This window comes from Bos javanicus, chromosome 12 (genome assembly GCF_032452875.1).
Source record: "Bos javanicus breed banteng chromosome 12, ARS-OSU_banteng_1.0, whole genome shotgun sequence".
Classification (NCBI taxonomy): domain Eukaryota; kingdom Metazoa; phylum Chordata; class Mammalia; order Artiodactyla; family Bovidae; genus Bos; species Bos javanicus.
Genome location: NC_083879.1, coordinates 20,536,492 through 20,560,234, shown reverse-complemented (window position 1 = coordinate 20,560,234; position 23,743 = coordinate 20,536,492). Strand labels below are relative to the sequence as shown.

Genomic DNA, 23,743 nt, shown 5'->3' with positions numbered 1-23,743 from the left:
AAATCTTAAAATGAGCATATTTTTGCCTAAGAATATATCCTTTAACAAAATAGCCACAATTATGCACAATGATGTACTTTAAGGTAATTCACAATATATGGAATGATGAAATAGACATAATATAATCAATGTTAGCTTATTGCTTAAATACAGTACAGTATAATCCATGTACCCAGCAAACAATGACACCTATCTATATTTAATGCTATGAAAGAATACCTATTACAGAATTTAAGTGAAAAATTGAGATTACTCAAAGAAGATGGCTGATAATCCCATTTTTGGGGAGTAAAAAGAAATACCCCCAAATAGTAACAGTAATTATTGGTGGTGTGATCATGGGTGATTTTTATTATTTTCTTCCACTTTTTTGCATTTTCTGCAGTGAATGTCTACTGCTTTTATAATAAGAGAATAGACATCAATTGTTAAAAGTAATAGGTATCTTGAGCCCAGGAAGCAAGGTTTTTCCACAAATTCACTGTGGGAGTGCAGTTGGGGCGTGCTGACGCCAGCATCTAAGGGATGAGTGAAAGTCCTAAAGGAAAGATGGAAAGAGGTAAGAGAAATCTAAATGAAAGAAGGGTCAGAAAAGTCCCCAGAAGTGAGATAGATTCCAGGAAGCAGGATTAGCTCTACGCCCTTAAATGGCAGAAGGGCCCAGCGAGGAAAACACTTGTGTTACAGGAGAGGTAGTTTGGAGGTCATGGACGGGAGTCCCTTCAAGGTTAGAAAAGCAGCCGTGGAGAGAGCTGCTGTGGACAGAGCAGGAGTGCAGGACATGGAGACAGACAGAAAGGAGAGGACTTTGAGGACCTTCGGCGGAGAGGGGAGGAGCACGACTGAGCGAGCAGGGCGGGCCACGGGGGTGACGGTCGGGCACCCTGTGACATGCCGCCTTGTCCCATCTCTCTCCCGGGCGGGAAGGCCAGATGATCTGGATGGAGCCCCTGCGTTGCATGATGTACCTGTGCTCCCCCAGGCTCCGCAGCCTGCAGGAGCTGGAGGAGCGCCGGATGCACCTCTCCGACATCGCCCCCCACGACCCCACCAGGGACCTCATCCTCCTCAACCAGCAGCGCCTGGCAGAGATTGAGTTGTCCAACCAGCTGGAGAGGAAGAAGGAGGAGCTGCGGGTCCTCTCCACGCACTTGGCTGCAGAAAAGAGGAAGACCGAGACCTTGCTGTACGCCATGCTGCCTGAGCACGTGGCCAACCAGCTGAAGGAGGGCAGGAAGGTCGCCGCAGGTGAGGGGTGCCCGGCCCTGCACAGGGCGCCTTGATGGCTGGGGGCGCCAGCTCTGAAACCAGGAGTTTGGAGTCTGTCTCCATTGCTTGTTAGCAACTGTGGTCTTGGACTTATTACTTAAGCTCCATAGCCTAGCTTTCTTCTTTCTACCTTGAGAATAATAATACAGTGACCACATAGGGTTCTTCACCACAACTGGAAATGACGTGGTAATGAAAGTGTCAGGGGCTCAGTCGTGTCTGACTGTCTGTAACCCCTGGATTGTAGCTGGCCAGGCTCTCTGCCCATGGAATTCTCCAGGCAAGAATACTGGAGTGGGCAGCCCTTCCCTTCTCCAGGGGATCTTCCCAACCCAGGGATGGAACCTGACCCAGGTCCCCAGCATCCCGCATTGCAGGCAGATTCTTCACTGTCTGAGCTACTAGGGAAGCTGATACATTCATGCTAAATAAATAAAGGGATGTCCCTAAGGACCATTCTGGGAGAGCAAGCTTTTTCTAGAGGGAAGAAGGCCATGTTCATTCCAAACTCACTTTCCGCTGGTCACCAGCGAGTGTTCATTTCACCAGGCAAGCATGGGAAGCTGAGTGCCAGGGTGCTGTCCTGGGTGCTGGGACTCAAAGAAGCTTATAGTCTTGTGAGTTTGACTGGTACCTACAGAATACATTAATGGGGTAACCGAAAAAAAAGGAAATTTATGTGCATTAAGGAAAAGTTATCTTGCCAGGATCTCTGTTAGATAGGTTATATATGCTCTCTCATTTAATTTTCTGAACATTTCCGGAAGGGAGGTGTTATTAGCTAAAATGGTGGAGCAAGTTCACTCCAGTTTATGAGTAAAAGAGCAGGAAACCCATCAGAAGTCCATTTAACTCCAAATTTCGTCCTTCTTTCCCCACCATGGAAGTTACTCTGGAAACATAGATAACACAGAAATTCATGGTTTATAAATGTCAGAAGAGAAAGAGACAGGGGTTAGGCGTGGGGGTGAAGGCTGATATATAGTGTGTGGTACCTGAGTTGGGCCACCTTCAGTTCTGCAAAAAAAAAAAAAAAAAGGAAAGGCATTTCAAGAGAACAGCATAGCAAGAGTCAAGGTAAGGCACTCCGAGGGTAAACACGGTAGGGTGTTGTGCCTGGCACACAGGGGTACATGGTGGAGGGTTGCCTGCTGAGTTCTGAGCGGGTGCACCTCTGGGAATAATCTCCCCTCCATGGAACTCTCCCTTCCCTTCGTGTCTCCTGTGGTTCAGGCTTTGCTTTAACTCACCGACCTCTCTGTAAGCAGTGCCCACCCAGACCATCCTGACATCCCCGGTGGTCTGCACACCCTATTAAGTGTTTGCACTCTGTCTGCTTCCCTAGACCAGGCACTCCTTATGGGCAAGGACCCCTGTCTGCTTCATATCACACGATTCCACCAGCATGATGACCAGCTCATAACAGACACGCAACAGATGTCTGGTGGGTGGATGGTGAATGGTGATGCGGACCTGGCTCCTTCTCCCTGTGCCACGGTCAAATTTGGTTCCTAAAGGCTACTCGAATCCAGAATTAAAAGAATTGTTATTCTACATCCTTGGCTCTGACACCTGGTTTATGTTGCAGGAGAATTTAAAACCTGCACGATTCTCTTCAGCGACGTGGTGACGTTTACGAACATCTGTGCTGCCTGCGAACCTATCCAGATAGTGAACATGCTGAATTCAATGTACTCCAAGTTTGACAGGTTAACCAGCGTCCATGAGGTCTACAAGGTAAGCGTGTGGTGCCTTGGGCTGTGTGTGTCCCTGTGTGCCGGGGCAGGGTGCGTACCTGGTGTTGGGTCTTCATTTTTCCTCTCCCCTCACTAGTCTAGGGTTTGGTGTGGATGCCAGAGGGGATGGGAGGAAGAGCTAAAAATTTAAATTTTTCAAAAATCCTTCTATACTGCCCAGTGCTAAGGTTGCCTTCAAGAGGCATACTGAATACTATGCCTTCATTTCAGCAGCAAGTCTAACCTAAATGTGTATCTAATATATGCATTATATGTGGATCTAATAGACAGCTTCGTCCTCTCTGGGACTTGCCTCTGCCAAAAGCAGAAAGAACTTTTGGCTTCCTCGTGGCACCTCCTGAGTTATTTTTTTCTCACCTCACCCTCCCTCATGCTCCTCACACCCATAGAAAATAACCACCAGCTTTTAATATGGTCCTTCCATCAATGTGTGTGTGTTAGTCGCTCAGTTATGTCTGACTCTTTGTGACCGCAGGGACTGTAGCCCACCAGACTCCTCTGTCCATGGGATTTTTCAGGCAAGAATACTGGAGTGGGTTGCCATTTCCTTCTCTGGGGGTGGGGGGCGGGCAGTCTTCTCAACCCAGGGATCAAACTTGGTTCTCCTGCATTTACAGGCAGGTTCTTTACTAGAGAATGACCAAAAAAAATGTAGTGTTATATTTAGCGCATTAAGAAAACCCTCTGAATTCCCTCCTATTTCCCCCCTTATAGGTGGAAACAATAGGAGATGCTTATATGGTGGTGGGGGGTGTACCAGTGCCTGTTGGAAGCCACGCTCAGAGGGTAGCGAACTTTGCCTTGGGGATGAGGATTTCTGCAAAAGAAGTGATGAATCCTGTTACCGGAGAACCCATCCAGGTAGAGAGCAACCGAATTCTTTGCTTAATACCAGTTACCTCACACAATATAGTAGAATTCTATTAGTCTGCTTGGATGGCTCCTGGGTATGTGACAGTAATTAAAATGGGTCATTTCTCCCAACTCTCTTCTCTTGCATACATTAAAGTAACAGAGATATTAGGGTGTTATTGCCTCTGCTGCTGCTGCTAAGTCGCTTCAGTCGTGTCCGACTCTGTGTGACCCCATAGACGGCAGCCCACCAGGCTCCTCTGTCCCTGGGATTCTCCAGGCAAGAATACTAGAGTGGGTTCCCATTTCCTTCTCCAGGTTATTGCCTCAGCTTCTCTCAAATTTGAGAAGAGGCTTCAGGGTTCGGGGTTATGATGGGGTTAACGCAGGCTTCCTTTGTCCCTAACCCTGGCTTAGTGGATTTCCATCCTTAGGAAGCCAGCTCATTTCCAATTCCTGCCTTTTTGCTCGAACATTTTCAACAAGTGGTTCAGGTTGACTAAACAGCCAACTTCTCTTTGCTTAGGGAAGTTGTGTATCCGACATGCCGTCTGACGGGTTCGGAACTCAGGCTGAGGTGTGAAACTGCCTCCAGCCAGCAGGCCAGACACCATGGTGCCGTAAGATATTCACAATAGCTTTCCCTCCAGCACGTGGCCACGAGCGAGACATCTGCTTGCCTTTCTCACAGGAACACAGGAAGCTGCTTTTCCAAGTATGGAAGTTTGTTCACACTATAAAAGTTGGACGCTTTTGATGATGAAAAGTAAATGCCGTCTTCTGTCTGCTCGGCTGAGCCCAGCGGTCTCGAGGTGGTTTGGAACAGAGTCTCTGTCCTCTAAAAATCGAAATCCCTTCACAGCTCCTGTCAATCAGATCTGTGCAATCAACTAAACAACCAGCTAAAAACAAAGCCGGCTATAAGATGGAGTAGGATTTTCCCTAGCAATAGCCCCTGTATAGGGGATTCTGAGATGTGCCACATTCACCATCACCTTAACGATTTAGAGGCTGAGAAGCACTGCAGGTACTGGCAGTGGTGTCTGTGGCAGTCTTCAGAGCAAAAGGTGGTCACACGTCATGTCCGTGATACTGGCCCATTGCAAACACACAGAGACAGCTGTTGTATAAAATCCCCAATGTCATAAATAAAAAATCAGGAAGGGAGGTAATGAGAAGAGAAGAGACAAGAACGTCAGAAATGAGATAAGTGTTTTGGTTAAAGAATTCTAATGAAAGCCATGCGCACATTTGTGCATGCTAAATCCTTTCGGTCATGTCCAACTCTGTGTGACTCTATGGACTGTAACCCCCAGGCTTCTCTGTCCATGGGATTCTCCAGGCAAGAATACTGGAATGGGTTGCTATGCCCTCCTCCAGGGGATCTTCCTTACCCAGAGATCAAACCCGGGTCTCATGTCTCCTGCACTGGCAGGCAGGTTCTTTACCATTAGCGCCACCTTAAAACCTCCAGTGAAAGCCACTGAAGAATACGGAAAATACATTGTTCTGTAAATAGAGTGTTTGTGAAAAGGCATGGCAACAGAGATGGTAATAGCACTACACCAATATGATTGAAAATGAACAATGAATTCCTAGAAACTTGCATAGTGGACTTACCAAGGGGGAAAAAAAAAGAGGAAAAGATGTTATCAATTCTAAGGCTAGAAATAGGGAGTAGGGACTCCCCTGGTGGTCCAGTGGCTAAGACTTTGTGCTCCCAATGCAGGGGGCCCGGGTTAAATCCCTGGTTAGGGAACTAGATCTCACATGCAGTAACTAAAGATCCCATATGTGCAACTAAGACCTGGCATAGCCAAATAAATAAATATTAGAAAAACAAGAATAGTGACATAGGAGCCTCATTAAATATCTATCAGAAACTGCATATCATGTGAGTTTATTTAAGGAAGTAGAGGAAAGGGCTGGAGACATCCTCTCCCTTAAGAAAATTGTGCTGCTACTTCTACAGTTTTAAAATTAATACTCATTGAGCTTTTTCATTCTGTCACTTGTAAAGCCTATAATCCACATTTGCTGAGGTCACCCTTGCATGAAAGTAAGGTGCTTTAAAGGATTCAGAGAAACGAGTTTAAAACCTTATTTTAAGGAAAAGAAAATCTGGCATGGAAAGATGAAAAAGACAAGTAAACCTGATTGGGATGTAGAAAGCTGCAAGAGAATTCTGTTTCCACGTGCACGCTCAGTTGTGTCCGACTCTTTGTGACCCCACGGACTGTGGCCCACCAGGCTCTTCTGTTCATGGGATTCTCCAGGCAAGAATACTAGAGTGTGTTGCCATGCCCTCCTCCAGGGGATCTTCCTGACCCAGGGAATGAACCCAAGTCTCTTTGTGTTTCCTGCATTGAGGGCAGATTCTTTACTGCTGAGTCACTGGAGTAGTTAAAAAAAAAAATCACATAGTAAAGAAATAGAAATGAACCAAATTCCAGAAAGTGGCAAGACCTTTCAAGAGGACACCCATGATGGTTCTTCCCCAGGAGACAGTAGAAGAAATAAGCCACCAAAGGGGAGACTAAGACGAAACCCACCTAAAGTTTAGTGACATTTTCATGGCCACCTTGGAGCTGGAATGACGGGTTAGAATCCCAAACAGCTCAACTTTGATAAGTTCTAGCCACAGAGTCTCTACCCACTTACCAACATTTTCCCCAGAGATCTTCACAAATGCATAGGTTCATTCGGTCAAAGGCTATGGATAGGGGAGGAGACCTGAGAGAGAGCTCCAGTTCCAGAAGTATACGGGGCCTTCCCCAAACACAAGTTGCTGGCCCATGGAAGAGTATTGTTAGGGAAAGAGAACCATGACACATTACTCCAAGGTACGTATGGAACTCATATGCTGATGCTTTAATCCCTGCTACCTCATGAAGGTGACTGAATTGGACTGCATTGGCAGACAGGGCCGTATAAGAGGTGAACACATCAAAATCAGGCTGTTAGGGTGAGTTCTACTCCAATCTGACCGGTGTCCTTAATAAGAAGAGAAATCTGGAGACAAGAAGAGATACCAAGGATGTGTACACACAGGGAAGAGACTGAGAGAACACAGCAAAAAGGCAGCCAGCTGCAAGCCAAGGAGAGGGACCTCAGGATCAAACTGGCTGACACCTTGACTTGCATTTCCAGACTTCAGAGCTGTGAGAAAGTAAATTTTTGTTGTCTAAACCACTCAGTTGTGGCATTTTCTTGGCCCCAGCGGACTAATATATTCATCAAAAATTTAGATGTCTGCTTATTAAGGAAAAATGTATATATAAAGTCACAGAATGGGAAAAAATATTTGTCCTTGTGATTCAAGAGTTCCATTTCTAGATATTTTCCTAAGAAAAATGAAAAATGTATGTCCACAAAAAGATCTGTATGAGAATATTCATAACAGCTCCAAATGGGAAATAACCTAAATGTTCGTGAAGACTGGACTAATACATTGTGATGTAATTCTTACAACAGAATAGTATTTAGCAGTAAAAGAATGAACTGCTGATACATATAATGTGGGTGAATCTCAAAAACATGGATTTTGATAAATGAAGTCTGATACAAAACAGAATATGCTACCTGACTTCATGTATGTGAAGTTGGAGAACAGGAAAATTCCTCCTGGGGAGAGGAAATAAGAAAGTGGTGACCTCTGCAGGGAGAGATGGAACTTAACTGGAAAGGGACAAGATAATTTTGCAAGGTGATGAAGACAGTCTGTGTTTGATTTTGATTGGTGGCTCAGGGGTATTTGCCAAACTGTTGGAGCTAAATACCTTGAAGTCTTTTTTATTTTATGTAAATTATACCTCAAGAGTAAAAGCAAGGGTATTTGATGGTCCCTTTTCAGTCTGGTTCTCTCTGTGCAGATCAGAGTGGGGATCCACACGGGACCAGTCTTGGCAGGTGTCGTGGGGGACAAGATGCCACGGTATTGCTTGTTTGGCGACACTGTGAACACAGCCTCTCGGATGGAAAGTCATGGGCTTCCCGGCAAAGTGCATCTCAGCCCCACGACCTACAGGTACCACTTATTCATGCCTCTCTTTGCCCCTTCTTCTCCCAGAAGGTACAGAGTGCCTCACAGCCATCAGATGGGGGCAGTATACTTCCAGCCACGCTTACAGGGGACCTTGAGGCAGACAATTAATGTTGTTGAGCCTCATCCATGAGATAATTTTTCCCCTCAAAGAACATGTGGTCCAGTTCAGGAACTGACAAATTATAGTCAAGGGCCGTTATCTCAGCCATTGCTTGTTTCTGTAAATAAAGTTTTATTGAAACCCAGCCAGGATCTTTATCTGCATCTTATCCATGGCTGCATTCATGCTACCACAGCAGAGCTGAGTCGTTGTGAGAGAGACTGTGGTCCCTAAAGCTGAAAATATTTCCTATCTGGTCTTTTATGAAGAAAAAAAGTTTGCTGACCCCTGGTGTAGTGCAGGAAGAAAGAAATATTCACAGATAATTATTTTTAAAGTGTGAGAAGTGCAGTGGTCATGTTATGCATGAAACAATACTTACAGTTTGCTGAGAACTTGTTAGAGGCCACATTCTCTAAGTTCGTCAACATAAGTAAGTTAGTCGCTCAATCATGCCTGACTCTTTATGACCCCATGGACTGCAGCCCATGAAGCTCCTGTGTCCATGAGATTTTCCAGGCAAGGATACTGGAGTGGGTTGCCATTTCCTTCTCTAGGGGATCTTCCTGACCCAGGGATCTAACCTGGGCCTCCTGCACTGCAGACAAATTCTTTACTGGCTGAACTACAAGGGAAGCCCTCGTCAACATATGTTAGTCCATTTACTGTTGCAACAACCCTATGAAGATATACTATTATCGTTCACATCTACAGATGAGAAAAAAAATCAGGCACAAAGAGGTAATTCACTCACTTCAGGTCACAAGTTGGCTAGGAAGGAAAATGGCCTGGATATAACCCAGGGAGTCAGGCTTTAACCATCCATTCCCATGCCTGTGGGAATTATTGTGTGTTGTGGGGCACGGGAGCCCAGCCCAGTAAGGAGATTCTGAGTGGAGAAGGGAGTTTCCTGAGCTGGGTCTTGAAACTCCAGAGCAGAGTTTAGCCCAAACTGGGATATTGGAGTGAATATCCAGCAGTACGAACACAGACGTAGAATAAGGGCAGAGAACTACAAATGATTTAGCATTGCTGGGGTGGAAGCTGTGAGGCAGAAAGTGGGGAGAGCTGTGTGTGCCTCCCTGAGGGGCAGGGCTCACACCGATGGTGAAGAGTGTGAGCCCCTAAGGAGTGTGAGCTTGGACACAATGGCAAGGTCAGGGTCCTGCTTGACACTGACCACTCAAGGCCATGTAAGGGCAGATTTGCGCATCAGGAGATGGGAAAGACAAGACTTGTTAGGAGTTTGGTTTGAACCAGAACATTCGTTGGTAGGAATCTGAGGATAAAATCAATTAAATTTGGTAATTGCTAGAAATGGGAGCTGAGAAAGAGGGAGGAGCCTTGACTATCTCCCAGGTCTCCATCTTGGGCAACTCGAGCCTAAATCTCATCATCTGAGATGCGACAAGGGAGAGGGATTCCAGTCTAGGAGGCAGATGATGATCTCAGGTTTGGAAGTATTGAATAAAAGGAACTGGGAAGCATCTAGAGAGAGGTGGCATTAACTCGCTGGGTGAGATTTGGAGTCAGGCTGTTGGTTGGGGAACCAGACTTGGAGTAATAACACGGAGGTGGTAATTAAACCATGAGAGTTGGTGAGATCACCTGCAGAGGGATGCCATGTGAGAAGGACAATGGGAAGAACTAACATTTCACTGGCAGATGGAGGAAGGAGTCATGGAAAAGGCAGGAGAAGCAAGCAGAGAATTCAGGAAGAGAGGCACCCTTCTGGCTATTTTTATGGAGGAAGAATGGAACAAAAATATCAACTATAATTGGGCTTCCCTGGTGGCTCTCTGATGGATTCCATGGCAAGGAGTGAAAAATAGTCAGAGGTTTGGAAACATTATCAGAAGTTAACTGTGGTCAATGAGGGGTGGGGGAATGAATAGACACTGGATTGTGGGTTGAAGGATAAAAGGAATGAGCATTTGTATGGCATTAAAGCAGATGAACAAGTAAGAAGATTTTTACTTCTATTTGGGATGGAAGAGAACTTAGCAAGCTGGTTAGGCTTAGGGGAGGAGGCAAATGGAGAGGGAGCTGAAGATCAAAGAAGAGGTGGTCCGGGGGCTGGGCCTTGAGGAGGTGGGAATGGATTTTGGGTGGGTGCCCTTCAACAAGATACTTCAACCTCTGAAGTTGGGGGAAAGGGCAGGTGTGGTCAATGGGATGAGAAGGCACAGGGTCTCGGCTCTAAGGGTTCCCATTTGTGGATAGATCAGGTCACAAAGTGGGCTTCGCTGGTGGCTCAGTGGTAAAAAATCTGCCTGCAATGCAGGAGACACAGGTTCAATCCCTGGGTTGGGAAGATCCCCTGGAGGAAGGCACAGCAACTCACTCCTGTATTCTTGCCTGGAGAACCCCCACGGACAGAGGAGCCTGGTGGGCTACAGTCCATAGAGTTGCAAAGAGTCAGACACAACTGAGCAGGTAAACAAGTCACGCAGTAGGATTATGGTCAGCAGCATGTGAGCGAGGAGCTCAGGTGCCTAATGAGGGGATATGAAGAGCCTGGCGAAGGTCTGAAATCTCCACGAAACCAGCCAAAGCCAAGGACGAGGGAAGACTGATGAGTGCTAAGCCCTGGCTGAGGCAGCTAACTGTGAATTGGACGCGATGTTAGTCTGCACTGGTCTGTGGTGTGCCTTCGGCATCTCTCTACAGCCAGTAAATGCATAAACACATGCAGTTTCCTAGTCACTCTGCAGCCCTGTCTCTTTGCATGGGCCCCTCCCTGTTCACTTGGGTCTCGGACTTCTCGCACATCATCCTGCCCACTGCAGCCCACTCTCGAGTCACAACTCTGTGACCTGGGGCATTTTTTTTTTCTCTTCTCTGTGCAGAGCCCTGGAGAATCAAGGGTTTGAAATAACCGAGCGGGGTGAAATCGAAGTGAAAGGGAAAGGGAAGATGACCACCTACTTTCTGATCCGAAACCTGAAGGCCTCAGAGGATGAGATCATGGGGAAACCTCAGGCTCGGCTTGATTCCGAGGGTAAGCAAGAAAGAGAAGCCTCATCAATACTCCTATTGGATGTTTTTTGCACTAACAACTTCGGCTCTGTTTAGTGGGCTTCCCTGGTGGCTCAGTGGTAAAGAACTCACCTGCCGATGCAGGAGATGCAGGTTCGATCCCTGGGTCAGAAAGATCCCCTGAAGAAGGAAGTGGCAGCCCACTCCAGTGTTCTTGCCTGGTGAATCCCATGGACAGAGGAGCCTGGCAGGCTACGGTCTATGGGGTCGCAAAGAGTCACACGACTTAGCAACTGAAGAACAGTAACAAACGTATTTGAGGGCCAGCCTGGGTACCATCCTGCCCACCCCCAGGCTATGACCTTCTACTCGGTCACAGCCCCTGACGAGTCATGTGACCATTGCGCCCGAATCCTCTCTTGCTGATGCACCCAGCCTCAAGAGTCCTGCATGCATTCATTTTTAAGGCTCTTCCCTGTCTAAGAAAGGGGCTTTCCACCCTCAGCCTCTACTGCGGCTGGGGGAGGATTTCAGAGCCTCCCTCTGCTCCTCAGCCTCCAGGGAGGCTCCAGACAGGGTTCCCCTTCACACACTGGAAGGTTCCACCTTCCTCATTGTCTGCTGGCTTCCAAAACTAGGAAGAAAGATAAAATCTGTGACTCACTTGGTTCCAGGAATGGCAAGAGGGTGAGTTTAGGTTAAAACTAATCCAGTAGGCAATGCTTCCTGAACGTTTGAAGCAAACTCGTGAAGGAAATGCATTTATTCTGATTGGAACTAATCTTTAGTTGCTCCTGGGGCCTACAGAGAAAAATCTCTAAATCCACAGGTTCCCCATTTATGTAGCTCATTTATGCGGGAGGTCACTTGGGGATGCATGAATTACGGTTCCTATTTTTAAAAGTGGGGTTATACCAATGGAGAGATGGGAATTTGAGAACTGTTTCAATGGCTTTGGTGGGGCTGTCATTCTAATACCAGCTCACTTTAGTGTGCCTGGCAGCTGTGATTGATTTTGGCCACATTTTATTGCTGGAGACACTTGAGATAGAAAGATCTAAATAAAAAAGTAGAAAAAGTTTTGGTTAATAAAGACCAGGAGGTACCCTAATTAGAGTTTCTGAATTTCTAGGCTCTGAGTGCCTCACCTACCTAACAACATCTGTCCTTCTCACCAGCACGTCCTCCCCGAAGGATGGAGGGCTGTATGGGATAAACAGACTAGGTGTACCTGGCTCAAACCATGGACTTCTTCCCATTTTCTCCCTGTGGGGGTGCTTGAGCTGGAAATTTGAGAAACAGGATTCTAGTACCTGGTCTGGGCCAGTAGAATCCAACCCACTTTCAGTTCTGAGCTGGAAACAAAACAGGAATGAGTAAAGGGTCTCTTGGTCGCAGATCTCACAATGGACCCAGAAAAAGAGGAGGAAGAGAGGATGTGAAAAAGGGAGGGGACAGCCCCTCCCAGACCCCAAACAGCGTGTGGGTATAAAACAGGAAAAGGCACTCTTTGGGCATAGGTAGTCCCCAGACGTGGCTTATAATAGAGGAAAGTCACCCCTTCTTCTAGGTGAATGCCAGCCCCAGCAAAACCCCTGGTTAGGAATCTCTGTGCAGAGAAACACAACCCTGTGTGTGGAAACCAGAAGCAGGGGGATCTCTATCTCTTTTAATTTTCACGCTTCTCAGTATCTCCCTCACCTTTCCCCCCATCAGCCTAGGATTTCTGATGATGAGCCTTGGTTGTCAGGCTCTGGGGTGTCTGCCCCTCCTATCCCCACCAGAAACAGGAAGACGGGGATCCCTCAGTAAAGACCCCATGCTGACACTGCTCGGGGTCTGGGGGGACTCGAGAACGTGACCCCTGAACCTCCAGGGACAGTGGGAGTTTCCCTCTCATGGCCAGATAGGGTTGGACTGGAGGCGTCTCCAGTGTGCAGTGGGGGAGGGGTCTGGGCACCCTCCGTGTCCTGTGTGTGTGTTTAGGGGGTCCCCAGGGGCTCAAAGAAAGGCCCCACCTTGACCCGCACTCACAGCCTTTCCCCTCACGCCTTTTTTGCAGAAGCAAGTGATCAGGGAAGTCAGGACGGCAAGACTCTGGCTGTCATGAGGTATGCGGACAGCTGGCAGCTGCACAAGAGTGACACAGCCCGTGGTGAGTACCCCAGATGGCTGCAGAGACCCCCAGACTGCACTGGGCCAGAGGCCTGGCTCCCGGGGGAGGGGAAAGGGCCAGAGAGGGGCCCCTGGGCAGGATGCTTCTGATGGCTGTTCTCTGTGTTTTGAGCAAGTTTTTCTCTATGCTCCCCACGCTACCTGCCTCCCCATCCCAAGTGTCCCAAGTAGGGGCCCCCTCATTCTGGAAGGGCCCTCGCTGCTCAGAAAAGCTTATTAGTCCCCATGAACCCACAAAATGAGGTTTCTCCGGACATGGTGCCCTCCATACAAGTCACGTTATACCTCAGTCACATGGCTAATCCCCTAAGAGGTGGGAAGCTTGAATTTCAGAATGGTTATATGATTTATCGAAGGTCCCACAACCAGCGAGTGAGTGAAGCTGGACTCGCCCCTCAGCCTGTCTGTCTGGGGCAGACTACAGGCGCCATCCGGTGGGAACGCACGCAGTCGAGGCCCCCAGGCAACTGTGCTTGGACTTCTTGGCTTCAGGACGGCCATGTTTCTGTCAGATCCTCTGGGCCCCATGTGAATGGATTTCTGATTGTTGGGTGTGAATAGCGGAGGTGTGGACAAGGAACAGCCCCCACGCTGTGGGTGAATGGGAAACGGTGCTGTGTGAGCCAGAGGCTTGGAGAAATGAAGACCCAGCCCCGGGCTCCTCTGTGGGCGTCATCATGGTAAGGGCTCCTGTCAGGAGCCACCCATCTGTCAGGACTCCCTCTGAAGGTCAGGCTGTTGGACCTCGCTCCCTCAGAGACCCCTCTGTTCCCCAATCTCAGGACTCCAGTCGAGGCTCTCCTCACCGATCACATCTGCCGTCAGCCTGGGTATTAAATGTGGGAATGCTCTCTGGTGGCTCACATTTCCCTTGCTCTGGGCTCCGAGGCCTCACCTGTGAAAACCCTGGCTCCTGAAGACCCTCTCAGGGCCTGGTCAGCACCCGCCGGAGCTTCAGGGGTGAGGAGCTGCCCCCCCAGAGTCCTGAGGCCAGCTGAGAGGTGATGCCCGCCCACCCCCAGCCATCTCTACAGAGGCGGGCCTTGGTGACCTCCTGGGGTTGAGGGGTGGGGCAGTCAGTGCAGGAGACGCTTCAGCAGGACCCAGGCTGCACCCAGGACCTGATTTCCTCATTTGCACGTCAATGACACGCTTTTCTCTCCCTCCCCACTCAGTATTTGGGTGTTAGATGCGTCAGTGGAGAGACTCCCCAGAGCAATTAAACGGGAGTATTGAGCCGGAGAGAAAATCTTGTGTATTTGACTCGGAGATTTAAGCAACCACCTTTCAGTATTGACTGAAAAATTGGCCTTCCAGCTGCCCCTGCTGGCAGGCTCTTCTGGCTTCCCTTCAGACCCCTGTTAATGTGTTTTTTTCAAATTTCAGCTTGCTTCAACTTGTCTCCAAGCTGATTCTCCCGACGATTATTATAATGGGTTCCAGGCTGACCCATATACGGCGCTCAGGCAGGGAGCCCGGGCTCCCCCATAAATCATGGGCTGAGGGTGTCCACTCGCCAGGTTCAGGGCACATTAGGTCAGCTCTGAGGACTTCTTACACCAATTCCTAATTGTCCTGGAGACTTGAGTGCTGAAGGTCTCTCTCCTCACTGAGCTCTTAGCAGTCTGCTTGCTGGGGAGTCTGCCCTCACATTTAACATGCTCCTTCCTGACAGGAAGGACTTTCCACCATACACAAACCCTCCACCCTCCATGGGTAATTCTTGGATGGGTTTGTGGTCACTTGTCAGGGTCTTTGTCCCTGGCTTTACAGAGTCTTGAGAACACAAGGGTCCTTCCCAGACCTGTCCCAGTTGGAGCTGAGGTCCAACTGCTTTGGAACCAGGCTGACGGACCTGGGCCCTTATTCTCAGCTCCAAAGCTTTTCAGCAGCTTTTCTGAGGCCTTCATAAGCACGGCTGTCACCTTCTCCTGACCCCTTCTGCTGGGGGCTGATGAATAGGCATGGTCATTTTTAACCTCAGGCTTTCTAGAAGTTGAGCTGTTAACCCAGCGATGTTCTAAAGAAGGAAGATCCTGGGAGTAAATGAACTGGCTTTCCAGGTTAGGGCTAGCCTGTAAAGTTGCTGGTTGTCAGCTTTGGTGTCACAGATGGGGGTGCAGCGTCAGAGCTGGGGGTGTGGGGAGGCGTCAGAGTCACCTGTGGTTGACAATGTAGGTGGCAGGGCCTCATGCCGAGTGTCTCCACAGGTCCAGAGCAGGGTGTATCCCACCCTGGTTTCTCTGCCATCTCCCCAGGGCAGTCGGATGAGCTGCCAGGCTTCAGAACCACGGTCACAGTGGCGAGAGCATTAGCCCCTAATCAGAATTCCCAGGTCTGCTCCCAGGAACTAGCTGGGTGGCTCTCAGCCACCCTTTTTGCTTCATTTTTCTCATCTGGAGAGCAGGGGTGACAGAATGCCTGCTTTAGGAGGTTGAGGTCACTTTGAGGAACATGTGAGATGCTGTGTATCATCTGAAAGCTGTAAAGTGCTAAAAAATAAAAAGGTCAAGGATGCCAATTCTTCATCACTTAGGGACTCTATTGTTGAGAATCCTTCCACTTAACAAATAGTTGAGTGTTGGCACAAAACTGTAAGAGGTACTACAGGGGTTAAAAAAAGACTAGTCTGCCATACACAGGGAGCTTTAGATCAGCGGGTATAGCAGAGCCCCATGGAAGTCAGGACCACTGCCCAGCATGAGGTGTTACAGGGCCAACAGCAAGTACAGGAGAGGCTGAGGCACACTGAGGACCTGAGAGTCTCTTGGGGAGGTGCAGGCCTCCCTGGTGGTCAGATGGCAGACAATCTGCCTGCAATGCAAGAGACCCAGGTTCCATCCCTGGGGTAGAAAGATCCCCTGGAGAAGGGAATGGCAACCCACTCCAGTATTCTTGCCTGGAGAATTCCATGGACAGAGGAGCCCGGCGGGATACAGTCTATGGGGTTGCAGAGTCGGACACAACTGAGCGACTAACACAACAGCGACACCATAGGGAAGGTGCAGGTGACGGCAGGAAAGGGCCGAGCAAGGACGGGGCCTCTGTTCTGATCCCTGGAGAATGAAGGGGCTTCCGGAAGCATGGTCTCTTTTGCTCATGGACAGATGTAGGAAGCAAGTTGGTGGGCGATCCTAGAATGGCAACACCTGCCCTAAATGTGGAAGCTCCATCAAGCCCTTTTTATGAACGGGATAAAATTCCCTCACCAACGGTGTCTCCCTCCACAAATATTCCCAGAACCCGTGGCCGAACATTATGGTGTGGTCAGCTTGCCTTTTCCTCAGAGCAGGTCAGTCTCTTGGAACATTAACCCTGATGGAACCAAGGGGGAGGAGATGACATGCCCCCGACACGTGGAGACCCTGGAGAGTAAAAGCCGGGGCGGGAGGAACCGGTGGGACAGGAAGTCCAGCAAGCATCCCTGTGCTGGGAAGGACCAGGACAGGGTCCTGGGGAGACCTGATGGGGTCTGACTTCAGGCTCAAGCCAAACCCCCTCCCCTCAGTGGGGGAGAATCAGGATTGAAACCAAGAAGTGGTTTCCCATATCTGATTCTGTCTAGGAAGTTAGAAACAGATGCAGAAATGCAGACAAGGAATTGTTCTCATTGCAAATGTAAGAATCCCTTCTTGTGACCCCAAGATAATCATATCCTTTATAACTCGCAGAGCCCTGCCTGTAACAACCAGGCGATGACCCAAATCCCGTGTATACTCCCCAAGGCAGCGGCAGTCCCCCAAACTCCACCTCAATATCACTTCCCCACTGCCCTCCCCAGCCAAGTCCACGTCTGACAACACGGCTCATGTGATGGTTTTTTTCTGAACAGGAAGGTTTCTTCTGCTACTATTCTTTTCATTTAATTCATTCTTAATCTACATTGAAGTGGGTTTCTGTGCTGCCTTTAATTATTTATCGGGCCACGTTGGTTTGCTCAACTAAGGCTATTTGTTTATTCATTTACATTATGGAAGGAATATTTAATTATTATCTTTTATAACTAGAAAGTGTAGCTAAAACAAAAGAAGAAAACAAAAGCTTCTCTAATTCCATCACCCAGAGAGACTATTGTTAAAATTTTGGTGGCTATTTTCCCAGACTTGAGTGCATGAGGGTATGTGTATATGTGTGTACATATATACTTTTTCTTACAGTCCTGGGATTATTACACAGAGATTGTTTTGTAAATTGGCAGGCCATGAATTTCTTTCCTTTGAACACTTAAACATTTCAAAACATTTCAAATTTTGTGTGTATATATATATATATATATATATATATATATATATAAATAATGTGCTTGAAATGGTGCACTTATTTTCGCTCCCTGATGCTACACACCAAAAGCTACATTTACTTTATATCCAATGGAAACCCCAATTATCTTGTCCTTCTGCCGATCTGTACCACTTCTGTGGTGATCTTGATGTTCCATGAGTCCTGAAGTTGCCTCTGAGTTTTCCAAGGACTCACCTAGTTCATTTAGGTTTGGCATTTAGATTAGAAGATGTACATTGTAATTTTCAATTAGTCAGAACACGAAATTAATCAGGCTGCTGCATTTCCTAGCTGTGCACCATAATGAGCCTTCGACTGTAGCAATGTGAGGGTCCTACGAGGCAGTCCTTGAGGGCTATGAGCAGTGGTCTCATGGGAACAAAGGATGATGGGTGAGAATTTATCTCAAGTAAACAAGGAAATTCTTCCACCATCCGGACTGTGGAATTGGATTTGGGTAAAATGTCAAATACATATGTGTAGAGATTCCAAGAGAGTCTTGCCATTCTGTGCTGACCAATTCTCATTTGACATTGTCAGGCAGCATCATTCAAATTGGGCCTGTTTAGCTTTCAATAGGCAGTCTCAGCTCTTTCCCCAACACAGCCCTAGTTTGTCGTCTTGGTCTCACTAATGATCAAGGAGCTTTTCCTCAAGGAGAGAAAGGAAGAGGGGAAAACAGGTTTCATAGGCACAGGAAATGGCAGTAGAAATGGAAGAGGAGGCAGAGGACCACAGTTAAGACATAACCGAGAAAATGAGACACGTCCAAGTGTGATGAGAGAAAACTGTGCTGTGGATACAAGAAAAGGAAATCAGAAGGGAAAAGCTATGTTGTACTTTTTTTTTTTTTTTGACAAGAGAAATTAAGTGTTGCATAAAGGGGAGACTAAGAGGTCTGTAAATGTTATTTCCTAGTGTTGAGTTTACTTCCAAGATTATCTGTGAGAGGTTAAGTCATAAAATAGATTATTCATCTTGGTTACAAAAGAAGTCTTGGTGCCATCTCCATGCTGGAGCGCGTTAGACACAGAGCCTGACTGCTGATAGGGAGAGACAGTTTTTCTTTGCTGTATTCCCTCTTTAAAAAAAAAAAACAACACAAAACTCCAGCTCCTTCTTGTTCAGTTTTTATCAGGGTAACCGCTACTTTGGGTATAATTACAAAGACACAGAATACATTCTGTGATCACAGTACTGTTTTGTGGAGATTTACTCTCGCCGGTTCTCATAACATTTCCATGGGTTGAGTAGGAGACGATGTATGGTCTAGGATCCCGTTACAGGGAGGCCCAGGGAGAAACTAGATGGGGAGGGTTCAGCCTTTCCTGGTGCTGATGGGCAACCTGGAGGCTGTGCTACACTTACTAGAAAAAAAAAAACCAAAACACTACAATTTCTGTCTGTAATCAGTTCCTTTTTTCCTTTACTTGTGATGATGCCCAAACAAAACTGAATTCAGCTTTTTCAAACACACTGTCCTTAACATTTATCCTGAATGTTTCCCTTTTTGAAAAATTCAATTCCTTTTTAAATCATACTTGGGCTTCTATGTCAAAGAAAAACAATACTGCAATCAACTCTGTAATTCAAAGTGAAAGGGATAAAGGCTATGTGGAATAATAAAACTAGCAGAGAATTAGCAAAAACAAAGCAAAAATCCCACCCCATATTGGAATAATTTATTTCCAAAGACCATAAAATACTGGCTGAACAGGAGTCAGTCTTTTGTGTGTGTGTGTGGAGGGGGGCAGAGTGTGGAGTGGGCTGTACCACAATGCTCAAATGAACCTGTAGTTTATGACATCATCACTTAGCCAGCTCTGCTCTCAAGCCATACCTTATACAAATGGTGAGTTTGAGGGGTTTATGGACCTTATCAGGTTAGCACCAGCTTTTGCAGGAGTTAAATACTGCATATGAATCATCACTCAGAGTTGTCCCAGTGACATGGTTCTAGATCTGCCAATTTTTCACCTTATCCTGAGCCTGAGCGAGCCTGGGGACAGGTCCAGTCACCCACATTTTTCCACGTGTGTGTCATCACTTACGTTCATTAATGACCGGTCCATTAGCAAATGGAACTTGCCGTCTGATGAAAATTGCCCATAGTTTTTAGAATCTAAAAACAGAGGTAATAACGGATCCAGATTGGGGAGGAAGGGAGACACTGACAGCCCCCAGTGGTGAAGGAAGTCATTCATTCACCTGAGGATAAAAGGCTGGAGACAGAAGCCTCGCCTCCATTTCCTGATTTCTAGACTTATTAGAGCTTCAAATTAAATACAGGAGCCCCTCTGAACTCGAATGTCTCTGGAACAATGACGAGTGTGAAAAAAGAGAGAGAGAGAAAGAAATGGAAATGATGAACGACTTTAAAATCTTCAATGTGGACGTTTCCCCAAATGAAATTGCAGGGCAAGCAGGAGATGCATCTCCACCTAGCCTCCTGGTCTCCATTCCTTCTGAGTCCCGCTCCCTCCCACTCCTTGCTGAGGCTCATAGTCCCAGGTTCTTTCCCAGTACCTCCTCCATGGGCTCCTTCCCACACTTCAAAATAAGAATTGGCATCTGAGTTTGTGCTGTGTGTGGGGCATGGTGTATTCACTTTATAGAAGGCATCTGATTGAATTACCACAACAACTCTGGGAGGAGGGTATAACTGCTGTTGTTCAGTTGCACACTTGTGTTTGACTCTTTGTGACCCCATGGACTGCAGCACACCAGGCTTCCCTGTCCTTCAGTGTCTCCCATAGTTTGCTCAAACTCATGTCCATCGAGTTGGTGATGCCATCCAACCATCACATCCTCTCTCGTCCCCTTCTCTTCCTGCCCTCAATCTTTCCCAGCATCAGGGTCTTTTCCAATGAGTCAGCTCTTTGCATCAGGCGGCCAAAGTATTGGAGCTTCAGCATTTCCCTACTTTTCAGATGAGGACAAACGAGGCCCGGAGAGGGTACTGATGGGCAGTGGCAGCCGTGGCTCTGAACCCTGTGAGTGGTGATGCTCAGGCTTCATGTAGACAGTCATGAGGCAGCAGGTCTGGAGGCTTGGGGCTCTTAGGAGAGCTGTGCACGAGTCAGGATTTGATAAGTGGCCAAAAAAGTGATACAGTGTTAGAGCAATAATTGAGCAACAAGGCTGAGGTCTGAATGGACGTTTCTGGCCTCACTGGGAAGATGTTCTTGGCCTCAGGAGGTGGTATGGTAACCCCACGGTGCCCACACTATACCCCAGGGCTGGGCGCAGACAGAACCCCCCTGCCCGGGGATCGGTCTGGGGCCAACTGTTCAGCTCACCGCTCTGTCTCGTTTCAGCTTCGGACTGGTCGACACCCAAAGGGAGTCCAGTGGAGGGACGGGAACCCGGGGAGGCAGCAGCCAGACCGCAGCCTTCAGCTCAGACAGAGACACGCGGCCTTCCCAGTGGGCCGCTGCCGTCTGGCCTCTGCACTTTGTTGTAACAGCGAAACATGAACCCCTCGGCTTCACTTTTCCCCCTGCTCGGTTTAATGGCGACAAAGAAAAGGAACTTCATTTCTCAGCCCAAGACTTCTTAAGCTGCGTCTCTTTCTCATTGTCCCTCGGAGAATAAAGGTCTAGAAATGAAACATGATCCCGACAAGTTTGGAAAAATGTGCTTTCACAGTCTCGGTTCAAAGCCAGCCCCGACACTTGGAGACTTCAGGCCGTGTTTGTTCTCTCGGAGGAGAACGAACGGCTCTCATCACGGTGGTTCCACCGAGTCCTGGCCTCAGAGCCAACTTGAGAGGACGCCCTGGCCTTGGAGCCGGTCGTGGGCATGGTCTTGTTCTAAGTGATGGCGGGAGTGGGGAGGATGGGGAAGGAGCCCCGGCCCCTGCCATTGATAAATCACCCCACGACACAGCCGGGATGTGAAAGGCACTCAGCCAGGGGTTGTGAAAGGAAATCACTTTCATTCCCAGCCCTGGGAATTACATGAAGCCACAGAATAAAAGCTGCCTTCCCCAGAGGTTTTCTGAACGTAAAAGGGAGGAGAAAATGTGAAAATCACCGGAAGGGCAGAGTCAGGAAAGATGGGGAAATAAGGCAGAGTGCGGCCGGCCCACCAGGTCCCTTGTCCCTCTTCAGACTCAAGTTTCCTCTCCTGCTTTAGCTGCAGCGTGGGGCCCCCTGGGTGGTGGTGAGTGCTGGACACGCTCTCAGAGGCCTGGGGTGCGGGAGGCTGAGAAGTGGTCTAGGGGCCTCTGCATCTGCACTTGGTTTTGGTGAAAAGACAAGTATTTTTTAACCCACATGAAGGGCACCCGGAATTTTGCGATTCATTCTTGCCAGAACCTTACTTGTCCCCAGAGGCGTTAACTGTCTTCCGGGAGGGCAGACTTGACTTCTGTGGCCGCCAATCCCGGGAGCAGGAGGGGAAGAGAAGGTGACAAGAGCTGAATTCCTTGCTCTGCTGTCCTTCTAGATGACAGCGGTGTCTTGTTTCTAGAAATAGGGGGTGCGGCCTGTAGTTCACAGCGAGTTAGGATTAGACTGAATGCAGCTTTGAGAGATATGGGTTCTTGTCCAGACTCTGCTGCTGGATGTCTTGGTACCTCAATTTCACTACCTGTAAAATGGGGTTAGTGGCAGCTGCTCCACCAAGCTCACAGTGAACTGCAAAAGCACAAAGCTGCCCTCGATATTCACAACAGTAGTAACTACTAACATGTATAGATCTTCGACCAAATGCTAGGCACTGGCCTTGCACGTATGTGACTCATTACTTCTGCTCTTGGCAACAACCCCATAATAAGCCAGGGTTTCCAGTCCCTGATTGACAGATGAGGACGTCAACTCTGGGAGACTCGGTAGCCCACAGTGCTGGCACTGGCTGACAGCTTAAGTGGAACACATCCCAGTGTTACTATAAGGTCAAAAAGGCAGAATAGCCGGGATGTGGACCCTGGAGCCAGGTAGAGCCCAGTTTGAATCCTTGCTCTACCATTTGGCAGCTGCGTGTGTTGGGGGAAAGTTGCTTAACATCTCTGTGCCTTAAGTTTCCATCTGTAATATGGGAGTAATCAGAGGACCTGCATTGTAGGGGTGTCATGAGGATTAATGACATATCCACAAAGCACTTCAAGTTACTGACATTTAGTTATCCCTCTGTAAATGTTATTTTTTAAATGTTCCTCCTGTTGAGTGGTCGTCTTGCTCAAGTGGGGCCAAGGAGAGCTGATCCACCTTGTGATTCCTGTGGCTTTCCCTGTGGGCTTTCTTTTCAAAACCCTTCAGCCCAGTTGTGAGGGAGAGAAGCCCGCCTAGAACTAGGAACATGGTTAGGTGGTAGCACTGCCCGAGAGATGAAGGGCAAAACGGTTGCTTGGTTGAGTAGTGGTTTTTTGTTTTGTTTTTGGAAGGAGAAAAGCTGGAGCCTGCGGCCCTGGCTCCCAGCTGGCAGCTCGCTTTGCCTCCTTGGCCCAGACAGACTATGCCAGTTTAACGCTTAGCTCCACCGAAGGCTGCCAGAAATGGTGAAGCAGGTGTCCCGGGCCTGGCTGAAAACGGGGCGGATTTTGTTCCATGTTTATTATGATCAAGGTAATCTTCTCCAGCTGTAACCGAATGACTACAGCCTGCATTTGGCCTCTCCTGGAGCCCACTATTTATTCTTCGGAGTGAACACTGGTGGAGACAAACTTCAGGTGCCCAGGAAACCTTGCCAGGCTGACTGCGAGCCCCTGCCACTCCCAGGGGAGCATTCTTTCTGGGTTGGAGCCCTTGGTGCCAGGCTGGGGGTGTGTGCACACTTGCTCAGAGGGCACATTAGATGAGCTGGCGGGACACCTGCATGCGCTGGCTCCTACCAGGGCTGTGTGTGGGCACCAACATCTGATGGCCCGCCTCGTGGCCGGCGGTCCGAGGTCTGGTTGGCACTGCAGGTAACAGACTTCTGTAAGCAGTGAATGCCCCACTCAGCCGGGGAGGTGGAGTGCCTCTGGAGGTGCCCCTTCCCACACCCACAACCTGTGAGAGGTTCCTTCTCCCCAGTAACCCTGTCTGCTTTTCCAGCCCCTTTCCCAGGATGCCATGGACCAGAATCCCAGATCTCTGATCCAGCTCTCCTCGACCTTGTCCAGCAGGTCAAGGACTATTACAAAGTCTGGCCTCCAGCCCTCAGAGAGAGCTGGATATGAGGGCATGGCAACCCACTCCGGTCTTCAGGCCATGGACAGAGGAGCCTGGCTCCTGGGCTACAGTCCAGAGAGTTGCAAAGAGTCAGATATGACTGAAGTGACTTTGCAAAAATTTGAAAACA

General features: G+C 48.3%; 1 protein-coding gene across 1 annotated transcript; it reads left to right on the top strand.

The window, feature by feature from the left end:
• Positions 1-513: 513 nt before the first annotated feature.
• Positions 514-21,137, top strand: LOC133258263 (guanylate cyclase soluble subunit beta-2-like). The gene is made up of 7 exons (XM_061434668.1): positions 514-1,248; positions 2,858-3,006; positions 3,741-3,887; positions 7,751-7,905; positions 10,873-11,024; positions 13,065-13,157; positions 20,776-21,137. Exons 1-7 carry the CDS (start codon positions 933-935, stop codon positions 20,919-20,921), a joined length of 1,158 nt encoding a protein of 385 aa, XP_061290652.1. The 5' UTR covers positions 514-932; the 3' UTR covers positions 20,922-21,137.
• The last annotated feature ends 2,606 nt before the right edge of the window (positions 21,138-23,743 follow it).

What these genes read in the sequence shown, in the direction of transcription:
- LOC133258263 (XM_061434668.1), top strand. Translation starts at nt 933, where the DNA reads ATGATCTGGATGGAGCCCCTGCGTTGCATGATGTACCTGTGCTCCCCC. An exon ending in GGGCAGGAAGGTCGCCGCAG is followed by an intron (nt 1,249 to 2,857) that starts GTGAGGGGTGCC and finishes TTTATGTTGCAG; the next exon opens with GAGAATTTAAAACCTGCACG. An exon ending in CTCAGCCCCACGACCTACAG is followed by an intron (nt 7,906 to 10,872) that starts GTACCACTTATT and finishes TTCTCTGTGCAG; the next exon opens with AGCCCTGGAGAATCAAGGGT.